Source organism: Notamacropus eugenii, chromosome 5 (genome assembly GCF_028372415.1).
Source record: "Notamacropus eugenii isolate mMacEug1 chromosome 5, mMacEug1.pri_v2, whole genome shotgun sequence".
Taxonomy (NCBI): Eukaryota; Metazoa; Chordata; class Mammalia; order Diprotodontia; family Macropodidae; genus Notamacropus; species Notamacropus eugenii.
The window spans coordinates 142,871,790-142,888,277 of record NC_092876.1 but is presented as its reverse complement, the minus strand read 5'-3'; the positions used below and the strand labels follow the sequence as shown (position 1 = coordinate 142,888,277).

General features: G+C 42.8%; 1 protein-coding gene across 1 annotated transcript in view; it reads right to left on the bottom strand.

Annotated features, from left to right (window-relative positions):
- Positions 1-2,010: 2,010 nt before the first annotated feature.
- Positions 2,011-16,488, bottom strand: part of BTG4 (BTG anti-proliferation factor 4) — a 78,722-nt gene continuing 64,244 nt past the window's right edge. The window contains exon 5 of the mRNA XM_072611152.1: positions 2,011-2,211. Coding sequence (XP_072467253.1) covers positions 2,011-2,211 — 201 coding nt within the window. The remainder of the gene's footprint in view (positions 2,212-16,488) is intronic.

Below are 16,488 nucleotides of genomic sequence, written 5' to 3'. Positions count from 1 at the left end.
CCCCATAATTTTTGTAGATGAAGAAACTAAAAGCCAAGGTAGTTGCATGACTTCCTCAGGGTCACAAAGTAAGTCGATACCTTGAGTCAGAACTAGAACTTAGGTCTCAGTTTAATGTTCTTTCTACTTCTAGATAGACTCAAGAGTCTCCCAAAGGAACTAGGTACATAGGAAAATCTGGACCCCTTTATCCAGCCCAAACCACTGACAAAACTTTTACAAAGTTTTCTTTCTACTCTCATCCTCTGTCACCATTCTTACCTTGCTGCCATTCTAAAAGCATTCTCAAACTTGACTTGGGATGGGAGGACCTTACCTGGCAGGCCTGATGGGATGAATGTAAGTCAAAGATATAGACCTCACCTGAACCTGGTCACTTTTCTCTCCAGATATGCTGGCGGATGGAGCAGTCTACTTTGGAGAGGTTCCCTCCAGGGAGATATAGACCTCCCAGATATGCCCTCTTTCTGACCAACATCAAAAGGGCAGTTCCAGGAGTCTCAGAAGTTCTAGAGATATATTTGGTGACAGGGGCAAACCATGGAGACATCAGTCCCCAGCAAATGAAAGCGCAAAAGGTCTCCTTGTTTGAATTTGAAAAAAAGTTCTCCGTCCTAAGGTATACCAGCCACTCCCAACCAAGAACTGAGGCAGGAACCTCACGGGGAGAAAAAAGTCACCTCCTTCCCTAGCTGGGCCAAGGGAAATCAAAGCTCGTACTCTGGACCCAAAGGCTGAGAGACTAGGAAGATGGAGGTACTTGGAGAGACATTTTATGAGATCTTTGATCCAAAGCCCTGTTTGGGAGAGAGGGGCTACAAAGAATTTTGGGGCAAGGATTCTGAGGGAGAGAGGAGAAGAAAGCCCCTTATTACCACAGAGAGAATGTACCTTAAACAGTGAAGAAAGCTGCTTCTCCAGTATGACACTTAAGGGTCTGTGGCAATGGGCTTAGGGCCAGGATAGGATCACTCAGGTTTTTATTTCCCATTTGTAAATGGAGAGAGGTGAGGAAAGGAATTCTTTGGCTGAGTAACACAATACCACTAGGTCCAGCCCACCAGGGTTGGCCATGGGAAGAACAAACAAGTCTCCAGTCTCACACTAGTGAGTTCCTGGGCACTCGTTCCTAGGTGCCACTCATTAGGGTGAAGCCTTCAATGATTGAGGTGACTGGGGCTGTGGGGAGAGGGAGATGGCAAACTCTACATGGAGAAGAAGAAACAGACTCTTGAGTCCCAAGATCAGGGACCCCAAAACAAAATGTCACTGAATATTCAAGTGAGAGCCCCCTGAGTCTTGGCTAGCGCTGACCAACATGTCCTCCCCATGTCCCTGCCATCTCTATCATAAGTTTCCTCGTTAAATCAGGATGGAGTCTACAAGTCCAGAGGTGGCTCCTTTGTTCTGTCATTGGAACGAAGTAAGGGGCTTCCTGAGCGATGTCTGAACAGGCACAGGACACACCTAGGAAAGCCAATGCCCAGTGCAAGTAAATGTAAAAGGTGCCCTTTGCTTCACAAGCTAAGAGGGATTACACTTAGGATTCTCTCCTGGGCCACTCCCCCCCCCCCCAACAAGCAACCATCATCAGTGTTATTGCTATAATTAATAATAGGGATAGGAACTGGACCTATGATTTCCCACATATAAGCAACCCCTAGGTGAGGAAGCTCCCTCTGCCAAGGCAAGACAGCACTTCCTTTGCAATTAATAGCCTCAGAATTGCCAGGGGCAATGAGAAGTTATGAGCCTTGTCAAGCGTGACACAGCCAGTATGTGCTGGGGACAGGCCTTGAACCCAGATCTCCCAGGCTCTGAGACCATTTCCTATCTACTATGCCACACTGCTGTTGTTAATAATATTAATAACTGATGCTTCAAACAACTGTCAGCCCAGTATTTTTCAAACCTGAGCTCAGAATGAGAGTCTCTCACCTGGTAGGGCTAATGGGATGAGGCACAGACCTCACCTGACCTTGGTAACTTCCTGATGGCCAGCCCAGGACGCTAGTAAAAGGAGTGGCTCCAAGGCCAGGTGCTCCCTCTCCCGCCCTCTGTACACATGCGGGCCTGGCCCGGCTGGGATCTCCCCAGCAGCGTGTTTGTTTTGCTGAGAGTTTTCCGTTGGCTCGCGTGTGGGTGTTTGTTGTATTTCTCTTGCAGATGGCAGACAGCATGCTTCCCCATAGGCGGTACGTAAAGCAGACCCTGCAGGAGAGAACAAAAGCCACGCAGGTGAACAGCCCCGTCTGGCGGTCTCTTTTATCCAGCCCAACCTGAAGACAATATCTTTGCAAAGGTCCCTTTCAAATCCATTCCTGCCATCCTTCTATCCTAGCCTCCCTCCATCTCTCCCTCCTTCTCTCTCTCTCTCTCTCTCTCTGTCTCTCTCTCTGTCTCTCTCTCTGTCTCTCTCTTTGTCTCTCTGTCTCTGTCTCTGTCTCTCTCTCTCTGCCCTGAGAACGTGTGTCTGTGAAAGAGGCAAATCTCTGAGGTAATGCTTCACAATGAACAGCAGACCATTTGCATCTAAAAGGATGCCTCCTACTCAGCCTCTGATCAGCCACTTTCATCTCAAGGTCACTGACGTAGCAGTTTCTGACATAGAGTAGGAACTTATTAAATGTATATTGATTACTAACTAGGAATGAAGAGGACAGGTAACATACCCAAAGGATCCAGGAGGAAGTAGCTCCTTGACTGTGTCTGCCCAACAACTCTAAACCACTTCACATATTTGGCACTCCCCAGGAAAATAAGGAATGTCAGCATGGACAACTCCTGAGACTAGGACAAGACACAAAGGAAGCGTGCCACAAAATGCCAATGTCTCCACAGCACATACTACACTGAAATGGCACACACAGAAGGAGTCCACTACACCACTAACCACCAGCTAGTAGCTTTGCCAGCCACGATGTATTGACCTTATAGACATGAGATCATAGAATTTCAAGCTGGATATCATCTATGTCCAACGCCCTCATTTTACAAACGAAGAACTTGTGGCCCAGAGAGAGTTCAGTGACTAGTCACACAGGCAGTAAGGAAGGATGAGCCAGGATTCAAACACAAGCCTCCTGCTGCTCTTCCCCGATTTTAACCACCACTGTCAGCATCTGGGTCAGCTCACTAGTTGCTTCAATAGGAAGTATTTTGTTGATAGCACACAAACAGATCTTTGGAAACTTTAATGGCTAGGGGCCTTGTTCCAGTGAGGGGGACGTTCCTTCCCGGGGGATGCAGCCTGGAAATAGCTGCTGGCTCTTTCCTCCTTACCTGTTGCTTTTCCAGCCCCTAAATTGCTGAGAGGCTCAGAGTACAGGCCCCCAACCAAGACCTCTTGTTGATTTGCATATAATCCCACACAATGCCAGGTACAACAAAGCCACAGAATGCTGTGGAGCCTTCTCAGCTGAGTTTACATTTTAATCTCCTTAATACAAAAGTTTTTGCTTTGCTTTTGACAAGTCCTTGGGCTCTTACTAATGATGCTAAACAAATAATCATCCATTATCCCTGATCTGAAAAGCTTTGCGGGGCTCCCGTGTATTGTGCCCTGCACAGGCCCCTAGTTGTTGTGGTTTACTGGGCCAGGCCTGCACCTGCAGTTTGTTTGGGTGAGATCATTCTCACTCTCCATGTGCTTTAAAGAGGGCCTGAGTGCAGTGGAAGAGAGAGCTGCAGAGAAAGACCTGACCAAGTTGTTAGAGGTGACAAAGGTGTCTTGGGTACAGGAGCTCAGAAAATCTAAAGACTGGTTCTATTCTGCTTTCATCTTATATTCTCAAATAAAACCAATCTGGGCCAAAGTCTTTTTCAGGCAAAGTCTGCTATCTGGTCATGTCTCCTCTACTTTCTACTTGAGATGTTGATTTTTCTTTTTTTACGCTGAAGGACCTGAGGTGGAATCTTGCCTTTGCTACTTACAACTGGGTGACCATGGACAAGTCATTTAGCTTCCCTGGGATACTGTTTCCTTGTCGGTAGAACGAGGGGGAGGTGACCTAAACCTTTGAGATGCCTACCTAACACAGCTAAATCTATCATCTGTTATAAGTAGCTAATGTGAATTAAGTGCTATCCCCAAGCCCACCTAGAGCAGTGAGACTCAGAACCCCATACTGCTCCTGTGGAGCTCAAGGGACAAATGACTGCCAGGAAGCGAAGCCTCAGCATTCTAAGAATGAATGGGGAAACAAAAGATACAAAACATGTTCAGAAGGAGAAAATAAAATATGCTGGGGGGCACTATACAAATACAAAGATAGATGGCCCTCAAAGACTATATTCTAATGGGGACAATCATACACCAAGAAAAGTAGCAGCTAGGAGGGGCACTTTGGTCTGGAGTGGTAAGTGGGACTACAGCAGAGTAGACTGACAAGTGATTTCCATTCTAAATTATCCTCCTTTCCTCGGTCTCATTATGCCATGTACTTTCTCTGGCATTTATTACCTCTATTTATTCAATGGAAACTGTGAAGCACAATTTCTAAAGAAGGATTCTGGAATAGTGGACAGAGTGCCGGACATCAAGTCAAGAAGATCTGGGTTTGAATTCCAACTCTAATACTTACTAGCTCTATGACCCTAGGCAAATCAGCACTAAGCTATTATGAAGCTCATGTAAGATAACTTCTATAAAGTGCTTTGTTAGGTGTCATTACCAGAGTGATACACTGCCTTCCCGTAGATGAGGAACACTGAGCCACCCTGATACATAGCCTTTGAAACAGAACACGCCTTCCAGGTATCCAGAAATCCTTTGCTTCCCACTCAACTCAGCAAACCCTCACCTCTTAAATGCTCCCTACTTCAGTCCACTTTACCCTCCTACCCTCCTTAATCCACATTAGCTACTTATAACAGGAGCCCAAGCCCTTGTTCCCTCCCCTCCCAGCCTAACCCACTCCTCACCCTCTCAGTTCATGCCCTGTCTTTTGACCTCTTTCCACCCCCAACCAGTTCCCCTCACCATCTATGGATCTTTCTGTAGGTCAGTATTTGATCATTTCTGTCATGCCTCACCTGAGCCAGCCCTTGCTCTTGGCCCCATTTCCACGACAGAAGAAGGAGATAAAGAAACCTGAGTAGAGACCACCACAGAAGCAAAGATGCTGCCACAGAAAGTGGAAATTTCCCCAGAGTCCCATTCCAATGATGAATTTAAAAGTTTAACTTTATTCTAATCACTGAATCAAAGTGCTGGGGTTAGAAATGAGACATATAGCCCAGAGAGAAGGAGTCTAGGGCAAAGTGTGGTTTTCTCAGTTTTCTGCACCTTTCCATGCAATAAGAGATATTAGATGTAATTTCAAATGCCAGAGTCCAGGGCTCCTGGAGCCCAGAGGGTGAATAGCTAAACCTTACAGACAAAGCATCACAATTACCAGCCTACACACACTAGGTACCAGCCCTCTTCCCCACTCCCATTGTGCAGACTCCCCAGTCTGTATTGCAGGGATGGTGGAATAAGGATGACTGTGACCTGGCTCAATGCTACCTGGCCTAGTTCCTTCTCCCCCTGGTTGCTGGAATGACCTTTACTTGCCCTGGGCTGCCTGCCAGCCCTGGAGCTGTTCTTGTCAGGTTTTTGCTCACAGATGGAAGATAAGGAGACCTGGGTAGAAGTTGCTGCAGATGAAGAGATGTTGCCACAAGATATGGGGTTTTAGCACCCAAAATTTAAGATCAAGGGTTAAGCCTGAGCAGAATGTTTCCAGACAAGTCTCTGGGGTAAAGGAGGAAAAAGGAGAGACATGTTTCCACATTTCCTTTCTCAAGCTATTTAGCACTAAAAGAGTGGATCACTAGGATAGGAGAGAATTGTCACGGGGAGGCAGAGGACAGAAGAATACTCCTAAAGACTTCAAAACTTATTTTGATCCCTGTGTGTCCCTGTTGGGCTGTTTTCAGGATGGATGTCTGGAATAATATCTGTATGTTCAGACAGGCATGAGCAAACATATCTGCTCCAAACTAGTTGTGCTTTCCTTGGCTACAAAGGGGGACTGCTGGCTGTCCAACAAGCCACTACCATGCTTAAACTTCTGCTATCTCAGATTGATTGTACCAATCTCCAGTGGCCAAAAATATGTGCATTCCCAGAGCTCTAGAAAGCCAAAAGCAAAGACGGGAGTAAGGTGTTCATTCCTTCCCAACTCCAGGACAGAGGAGAAGTCAAAACTGAGGGGAAAAGGAAAGAAAAGTTGTATAGTGAGAAAAGCACTGGACTGGGAGTCAGGAGACCAGAGGTCTAGTCCTGGCTCTGCTTTTTATTGACTGATAGCTGTGTGACTTTGAGCAAATCACTTCCCCTTTTGTTGCCTCATTTTCTTCCCCCTATAAAATGTGAAGGTTGGACTAAATGATTGCTAAGGTTTCTTCCAGCTTTAACATTCTAGGATTCTGTAATAAACCTGAAAATCAGCAGTAATTCATAACCTATTTAAAAATGGAAGACATAGTAAGGATGGTCACAGAAGGGCGTGGAGAGAAAATCCAAAAGGGGAAAGAAATGGAGCCACTAGAGGATACCAGACAGCCAGAGATTTAAAATCCAGTCCCAGGCTTACCCGTATAAGCACATGGTCTAGCAATCCTGTGAACTAGCCACCATAAATGTTGCTGCGGAAAGGTTGGGGGAAGGGAACTCAACTTCACACCCATCCCATCAGAAAGTCAGAGGAATAACTAGTGCTGATTGTGTCCTAACAAAAAGGTCACCTCAGAATTGATCTTAAAGCTGTTCTCCTCATTCTTTAGGGCTCATAGAGTGGGCAGTGTTTCATGATTCAATCCACAATTTTCATTAGCACAGGCCTCCTTCTCCCTAACACATCACAGGGATCATCCAGAAATCTTTTGCCACACAGGCTCTTTAGCAACATACCAGAACACATGTGGCCCTCCCTGTATAGGCCACAGCTCAAATGTCCAGCTCAATGGGAATTGCTCCAAGGAAAGACATGTCTGATGAATAAAATAATAACAGAATCTACAAGCTTGGTATCAAACAACAGAGCATGAAAACAGAAAGATGACAAAAGTCATCGAGAAAACAAAGTAAAGAAGCATCAGAACCGAGAGGAAATCACTAAAAGTCAATTGGTAAAAAGTTTCAGGGGAATGGTAAATCCAGGGGCCAAAGTAAGAAGGGATAAGGAAATGGAAGCAACAGGTCTAGTAGCCCACCGATTCAGGTTAGGTGTCTGGAATTAGATCTACACATTTAGACTGGCATGAGCAGAAGTGTCTGTCTCAAACCAGTCATGCTTTCCTTGGCTACGGCTAGTTGTCCAACAAACCACTGTTATACTTCATCCTCTGGGTGAGAGTGTATTCTCCAGTGGCCAGAGATATTGCATCCCCAGGTTCATGGGGAGCTAAGAGTGAGGGTAAAAGGAGACAGTGCTGCAGGATCATTCTTGATCCTATGCCATATAACATTTTAATCAGAAATTTATAAATGGCAGTTATCAAATTTTTGATTGACAAAGTTGGGAATGAAAAATAAAACATTATCATTTGATGGAATCAAGATCCTAAAAGATCTCAAAAGACTAAAACAAAGAATTAAACCTAATAACATGAAATTTGATAAGGTCAGGGCAGCATAGAAGATGGGGTGCCTGATTTAGAGCTAAAGATCTGAGTTCAAATCCTATCCCTAACATTTAGTAGCCATGTGACATGGGCAAGTCACATGGTCTGTCTCAGGCAACTCTTTGAAGGACTTATAGACTCCATCATAGGTTGCAATTTATGTCACTCCTCCACCAACAAAATCACAGATCCTTCACATATTTAAGCTACTAAAATTTAAGAAGGGGTTAAACATGAAGTAGTACATGGGTTTGAAAATCATGAGCACAGGATGGAAGCACTATAGCTAGCTAGACCACTTCATATGGAAAGACCTAGAGTTTGAGGTTGGTTGTTTTTAGTGAATTCCATATCATGAGTCTATAGCAGGACATGGCAGCCAAAAGAATTAATGTTATGTTGGTCTGTACTTACAGATGTAAAGTGTCCAGAACTAGAGAGGTAATAGCCCCACTGTACTTTTCCATGGTCCGGAACATTGTGATCATTTCTGTATGCCACATTTGAGGAAGGCTGAATCATTTTGAGAGATGTATCCAGGCAGGTGAAAAGATTAGAACCTCACAGGAAATGGTTGAAGAAACTGTTTTGCTAAGAAAAGAAGAGTGAAGCAGAATTTTAAAAGTCACCATGTGTAAGAGATATTAAATTAGTTCTGCTTGACCCCAAAGGGCAAGACTTGAGTAAAAGGTATAAAGAGGTATTTTTTGGGCCCAGAAAAAGGTGTCTCAAAGTGAAATAGAAAGCTTCAAAAATAATGTTTCCATCACTAGAAGTCTTCTAAAGGCTAGATGATGCATTGTTTGGAAGTTGCAAAGGAAGTTTCTGCTGAGGAACAGGTTGACCTAGATAACCTCTAAGATCACTTTCAATTCTGTAATTCTGTGATTTTCTGAATATATAGAAGTTTATTGAGTAAAACAAGGGTCGAGCAGACTTTGCTGCATATACAGAGTGTCCTCAGTGGTAAGGAGACCATCAATGATGGGAAATCACCAGAGGAAAATCAATAGGTATTTCACCTAATGGTCTATGGATTAATCTATATTTTGCTTTTTTTTTCCAGATTTAGTAGAAGAAAGCAATTGCCTTCTACCTTTAGAAGCTCTGCCTAGTGGCCTGACACCATAACGATTTTCCCAGATTGCTTAATAGAGTCATCTGACCATGCAAAGAACCATGGGACATCCTGGGCTTCTAGATTCCACTACCTTTTGCCAGCTAAACACAGACTTAATTTAAAAAAAAGAAGAAAAAGAAGAAGGAGAGCAACACCAAAACACCTAACCTGTCTGTGGAGTCTGAGCTAAAGAGGATGAAAAAAAAAAGTAGCTAAAGCTGGTGTTTGGGGCCAGGCACACGCTGGACAGTCGCTGTCCCTGGGCAGCTTACTAGAATAGGCAGGGTAGAAATTCTCTCTCTGAAAGATAGCATTCCAGGGGAAACCAATGAACACCCCCAGCCTAAATGGAAAGGCATATCCTTATTAAGCTAAGAGTCTGTTCTAGGAGTATCGTGTGGAGTTAAATGACCTGTGTTGTAGTCACGGCTCTGACACTCAGAAATTGTCTTGGGTAAGTCTCTTATTCTCTCTGAAACTCAGCATCTTTATCTGTGAAAAGGGACAGTGATGTTTATAATTGCTTCTTCAGAAAGTTATTTCGAGTTTAGCACTTTGTGAACTGCAAATCACTATATAAGTGTGAGCCATCAGGACCTGCCATGGCCTCAGCCAGGAGTAGAAAACAAAAAAATCCAGAACTGATTAAGTATTTACTCTGTGGCAGGCACTATGCTAAGCAATGAGGATACAAACACAAACAAAGAGAAAGGCCTTCAAGAAACTTACATGCCAAAGGAAGGAAAGAAAAAAGGAAGGAAGGAAGGAAGGAAGGAAGGAAGGAAGGAAGGAAGGAAGGAAGGAAGGAAGGAAGGAAGGAAGGAAGGAAGGAAGGGGGGAAGAGGAGAGGGAGAGGAAGGGAGGTAGAAAAACCTGTATAGTTTTGGGTCCAGGGCTGAGAACACAGTACAACAGTAAGGATGAAAGAATAAGCATCAAGGAATTTGATTATTATGTTAATAGCTACCCCTTACAGAGCTGCCTCTCCACTTACTGAATGGAAAGCAGCAGCCAGGTTGAGTTTTAAATTATGAAGAGGAGGGATTTGGGGCCTCTGGCAATGACTATAGGAATGGGAGCTCTAGAAGTCTGTGAACACTTTTTCTTAAAAGATCTAACAACACTAAAGGCACACAACTGCATGAACCAAAGAGAAATTAATGAAATGAACCCAGATCCATGCTGGGAGGAGTAGTGGATCAGAGTTTCTATAACCATTAACCACAAAATCTAACAGCTTTTTTTTTTCTTCTATGAAAGCACATCGCACACATCATACACACACACACACACACACACACACACACACACACACACACACACACACACACACACACACACGGAGGATTGGGACTTGTAGAAGTTCATTGTTTTCTTCTGTTCTGCAGTCTCATCCTGTCTCCCTCACCTTCTCTGTGAGCCTACAGTGCCATCCAGTGGTCATGGCTGTTCATCTGAAAGAACTTGAGGAAGGGAGGACCCTAGGATGCTTACTAAAGAGTTTGCTCAGGCTGAACTCATCTCACCACATCCAGCATGGGTGGGATGGGGGCGGAGGGGGCACGGAATAATCAGAGAGACATAAGCAAAAATGGAAAGGAACTCTCGGGGATAGGAGAACAGATCCCAGTGGAGGGATGATCAAGGACTAGTGGCCCTGAGGAGGATGCAAACTCTGCCACACCTGTGGTTCTGTTTCCTGATATCGTGATTTCCTCCCCTTCCCGAACTTCTCTTCAACAGAATTTACTTCCTTTTGGTCCCACAGGGTACTAACTCCCCTCTCAACCCCAAACACAACATCAAACAACTTTCCTCAGACATGTTTACCCATGTTGGCAGTTTTTTCCCTGCTGATTTCTCCATCTGAACATTCTTCTGCTTCTCAAACACAATATGCCCAAAACTGAACTCATCTTCCCCCCATCAAAAAAATGTTAACAATAACAAAAATCCTGCCCCTCCCCTAATTTTTCTACTTCACTTCATGACACCCCCCCATTTTCCCAGACACTCAGAAGCATAATCACAGACCCATTAAATAATAAAGCGCATTTGTTAAGTGGCTCCTTCACATAGAGCACTATGCTAGGCAGTCACTGAGGAAGACACAAATTCTAGAAAAGATACTGTCTTCAATGAGTTTTCACTCTAGAAGGGACATGAGGCAAAAATCCAGAAAACCAAAACATTATTTTCAAAATGTTAATTTGAATTAGGAGAGAATAACTTCCATAGAATCGGAACCGACAAAATGGGCATTATGTGGTCTTAAATGGAGCCTTGTTTTAAATTCCACTTCTGTCTGAAGGGTATTGAAAATACTATTCCATATATATGTTGCTCCTAAATGCATTTAGAACATTATGAAACACAATACGATCTGAATGAGAAGTCAGGGAAGAATTCTTGAGGAGATGATACTTGAATGTGGTTGGGCCTTAAAAGACAGCTAGTAATTCTACAGATGAAAAAGGGAAAGGAGGATATGGTAGGCAGAGGGAACAACCTAAGCCTAGGAAGGAAGCTTTTTACTCAGGCTAGAGCACAGAGTTCATGGAGAAGAATAACTTAAGATAAAGCTGGAAGAAGAGGGTTGGCACTACCAGGTTGTGGGAGGATTTTGAATACTAGCAGAGGAGTTTAAACTTTATGCAGTAGAATTTTTAGGCAGAGGAGTTACAGCAACTTCATCATATGACAAATAGAGTTACACCTCTCTCTTGAATCTCCTCCTACTTGTCTGACCATTCCATATCCTTCTCCTTTGTTAGATTATCTTCTAAAACACTTCCCCTAGCTATGAGTGAGCCCCCAAATCTCCCACCTGGGACCTTTTCTCTATATATACTCTCTCTTGGTTACCTCATCAGTTCATGTAGATTTGATTATTACCTCTATACTGATGATTCTCACATCTGTCTGTCCAACCCTTAAGATAAGGATTCTCCTGAGCTCCAGTCTTGTATCACCATTTCAAATGGATATTCTATAGACATTTCAAACTCAACTGTGTCCAAAACTGAATTCCAAACCCACTTCTACATTTCCTTATTTCTGTTGAAAATAGCACCATTCTTCCAGTCACTCAGGTTTGCAAATTCAGTATCATCCTTGACTCCTCACACTTAGCCTCCTCACATTTCTACTTTTTTCTACAACTCTGTTTTCATCCCTTTCTCTCTATATACACAACCACTACCTTAGTTGTCTCTTATTCTCTTCTCACCTGTTCTATCATAGTGTCTTCCTAATTTGTCTCCTTACTTTAATAAAGGTCATGCCTCCCCAAGCCATCCTTTACACAACTGTCAAGCTGATTCCCCTAAAGCACAACTTCTGCCACATCACTCCCCTACTCAAAACTCCAATGGCTTCCTATTACCTCTAAGACAAAATCTAATTTCCAGAAGGATGGACCTATAGAAGCTCTCCCCCCACAGCCCATAAAATACCTGTAAAAATGACTCTAAGCAAATTCTAGAGCAGCAGAAGCTACAAAATGACACAGTGAAAGAGATTTCCAGCCCAAGGCAGCCTGGAAGAATTTTGAAAATCAAGTAAGAGAAGTGGAGAAAAATTGGGAAGAGAAATGAGAGTGAAAGAAAATCATGAAAAGCAAGTCAACAGCTTGCTAAAGGAAATCCAAAAAAATGCTGAAGAAAATAACACCTTTAAAAACAGACTAACCCAAATGGCAAAAGAGGTCCAAAAAGACAATGAGAAGAAGAATGCTCTAAAAAGCAGAATTAGCCAAGTAGAAAAGGAAGTTCAAAAGCTCACTGAAGAAAATAGCTTCTTAAAAAATTAGAATGGTGGGGCAGAGCCAAGATGGCGGACTAGAAAGACACACTTATGCAGGGTCCTCCCCACAGCCCATAAAATACCTGTAGAGAGGGACTCTCAACAAATTTTGGAGCAGCAGAAGTGGAGAACAACAGAGTGGAGGAGATTTCCAGTCCACAGTGACCTGAAAGGCGCACGGAAATGGGAAATGTCAGTTGCGCTGGATGCGGAGCCCAGCCCAGCCTTGGCTGAGTGGCACGTGGCACGAGGATACTCTGGGAGGAGGACACCTCAGGGGCGGAATCTCCAGTCACAGGAGCAGGTCCTCAGATCCCTTGGCCCACAGGCACCAAGGTCAGTGATGGGGTTTTATCAGCTGGCCAGGAAGGGAGAAGAGCCTTCCCATAGCTCCAGCAGCAGGCAGCGGCCACAGAGCCAGCACAGCAGCCCCTACAGAAGCTCCATTGTTGGAGCGTAAAAACCCCTGGGGGCATTGAAGAGCTGAGTCTTACCTCAGCCCTGGGTGGAGACCCTGGTTGAGCCTGTCTTTGTCTCACACTGAATGGTGGCCCTGCCCATCCAGCTTATCTGAAAATCAGCCCCCAGTGCTGACTTGGGAACTGGAGGCTAGGTGGCTGTGGAGAGGTAACTGCTAAACTTCTGGGCATAAAAATCCCTCTCTGAGTCCAGACCAGTACATATTTGATTGGGCCACCTTGGAGGAAATGAGATCTCACAGATTCCCAGAGTATACTCTACTCTTGACAAAGGACCCAAAAGTCAAGTAACTGGTTGGGAAAATGCCCAAAAAAGGGAAAAAAAATATAAGACCATAGAAGGTTACTTTCTTGGTGAACAGATACCTTCTCCCATCCTTTTGCATGAGGAAGAACAATGCTTACCATCAGGGCAAGACACAGAAGTCAAGGCTTCTGTATCTCAAACATCCAAATAAATATTCAGTGGGCTCAGGCCATGGAAGAGCTCAAAAAGGATTTTGAAAATCAAGTTAGAGAAGTGAGGGAAAAACTGGGAAGAGAAATGAGAGACATGCAAGAAAAGCATGAAACCTTGCTAAAGGTGTCAACATCTTGCTTAAGGGGACCCAAAAAATTGCTGAAGAAAATAACACCTTGAAAAATAGGTTAACTCAATTGGAAAAAGAGGTTCAAAAAGCCAATGAGGAGAAGAATGCTTTAAAAAGGAGAATTAGCCAAATGGAAAAGGAGGTTCAAAAGCTCACTGAAGAAAATATTTCTTTCAAAATTAGAATGGAACAGATAGAGGCTAATGACTTTATGAGAAACCAAGAAATCACAAAACAAAACCAAAAGAATGAAAATATGGAAGTTAATGTGAAATATCTCATTGGAAAAACAACTGACCTGGAAAACAGATCCAGGAGAGACAATTTAAAAATTATGGGACTACCTGAAAGCCATGATCATAAAAAGAGCCTGGATATCATCTTTCATGAAATTATCAAGGAAAACTGCCCTGAGATTCTAGAACCAGAGGGCAAAATAAGTATTCAAGGAATCCACAGAACACCACCTGAAAGAGATCCAAAAAGAGAAACTCCTAGGAACATTGTGGCCAAATTCCAGAGTTCCCAGATCAAGGAGAAAATATTACAAGCAGCTAGAAAGAAACAATTCAAGTATTGTGGAAATACAATCAGGATAACACAAGATCTAGCAGCTTCTACATTAAGGGATCAAAGGGCATGGAATATGATATTCCAGAAGTCAAAGGAACTAGGACTAAAACCAAGAATCACCTACCCAGCAAAACTGAGTATAATACTTCAGGGGAAAAAATGGTCTTTCCACGAAATAGAGGACTTTCAAGCATTCTTGATGAAAAGACCAGAGCTGAAAAGAAAATTTGACCTTCAAACACAAGAATGAAGAGAAGCATGAAAAGGTAAACAGCAAAGAGAAGTCATAAGGAACTTACTAAAGCTGAACTGTTTACATTCCTACATGGAAAGACAATATTTGTAAGTCTTGAAACTTTTCAGTATCTAGGTAGTTGGTGGGATTACACACACACACACACACACACACACACACACACACACGCACACACACACAGCACAGAGTGAATTGAATAGGATGGGATCATATCTTAAAAAAATGAAATTAAGCAGTGAGAGAGAAATATATTAGGAGGAGAAAGGGAGAAATGTAATGGGGCAAATTATCTCTCATAAAAGAGGCAAGCAAAAGACTTTTCAGTGGAGGGATAAAGAGGAGAGGTGAGAGAAAAACATAAAACTTACTCTCATCACATTCGACTAAAGGAAGGAATAAAATGCACACTCATTTTGGTATGAAAACCTATCTTACAATACAGGAAAGTGGGGGAGAAGGGAATAAGCAGGGTGGGGGGAATGATGGAAGGGAGGGCAGTAGGAGGAGGGACCAATTTGAAGTCAACACTCTTGGGGAGGGACAGGATCCAAAGAGAGAACAGAAGCAATGGGGGGCAGGATAGGATGGAGGGAAATATAGTTAGTCTTACACAACACAACTATTATGGAAGTCATTTGCAAAACTTCACAGATATGGCCTATATTGAATAGCTTGCTTCCCAAAGGGAATGGGTGGGGAGGGAGGGATGAAGAGAAGTTGGAAGTCAAAGTTTTAGGAACTGTTGAGTATTGTTCTTACTACTAGGAAATAAGAAATACAGGTTATGGGGTATAGAAAGTTATCTGGCCCTACAGGACAAAAGAGAAGATGGGGACAAGGGAAGGGAGGGAAGATAGAAGAGAGGGCAGATTGGTGATAGGGGCAATTAGAATGCTTGGCATTTTGGGGTGGGGGAGGAGAGAAATGGGGAGAAAATTTGGAACCCAAAATTTTGTAAAAATGAATATTAAAAGTTAAATAAATAAATTTTAAAAAAATTAGAATGGTGTAGATGGAAGCTAATGACTTTATGAGAAACCAAGAAATTACAAAACAATACCAAAGGAATGAAAAAAAAGAAGGCAATGCGAAATACCTCATTGGTAAAACAACTGACCTGGAAAATAGATCCAGGGGAGACAATTTAAAAATTATGGGACTACCTGAAAGCAGTGATCCAAAAAAAGAGCCTAGACATAATATTTTATGAAATCATCAAGGGAAACTGCCCTGATATTCTAGAATCAGAGGGTAAAATAAATATTGAAAAACTCCACCAATCACCTCCTGAAAGAGATTCAAAAAGAAAAACTCCTAGGAATATTGTAGTCAAATTCCAGAGTTCCCAGGTCAAGAAGAAAATATTGCAAGCAGCCAGAAACAATTTGAGTATTGTGGAAATACAATCAGGATAACACAAGATCTAGCAGCTTCTACATTAAAGTAATGAAGGGCTTGGAATATGATATTCCAGAAGTCAAAGGAACTAGGATTAAAACCAAGAATCCCCCACCCAGAAAAACTGAGTATAATACTTCAGGGGAAAAAATGGTCATTTAATAAAATAAAGGACTTTCAAGCATTCTTGATGAAAATACCAGAGCTGAATAGAAAATTTGACTTTCAAACACAAGAATCAAGAGAAGCATGAAAAGGTAAACAGCAAAGAGAAGTCATAAGGGACTTACTAAAGTTGAAATGCTTACATTCCTACATGGAAAGATAATATTTGTAACTCTTGAAACTTTTCTCAATATCTGAGTAGTTGGAGGGATTATACACATATATATACACAGAGGGCACAGGGTGATTTGAATAGAAACAGATGATATAAAAAACAAAATTAAGGGATGAGAGAGGAATATATTGGGAGGAGAAAGGGAGAAATGGAATGGGGCAAACTATCTCTCATAAAAGAGGCAAGGAAAAGCTTTTTCAATGGACAGGAAAAGGAGGGAGGAAGTGAAGCTTACTCTCATCACATTTGACTTAAGGAGGGAATAACATACACACTCAATTTGGTATGAAAATCTATCTTACACTACAGGAAAGTAG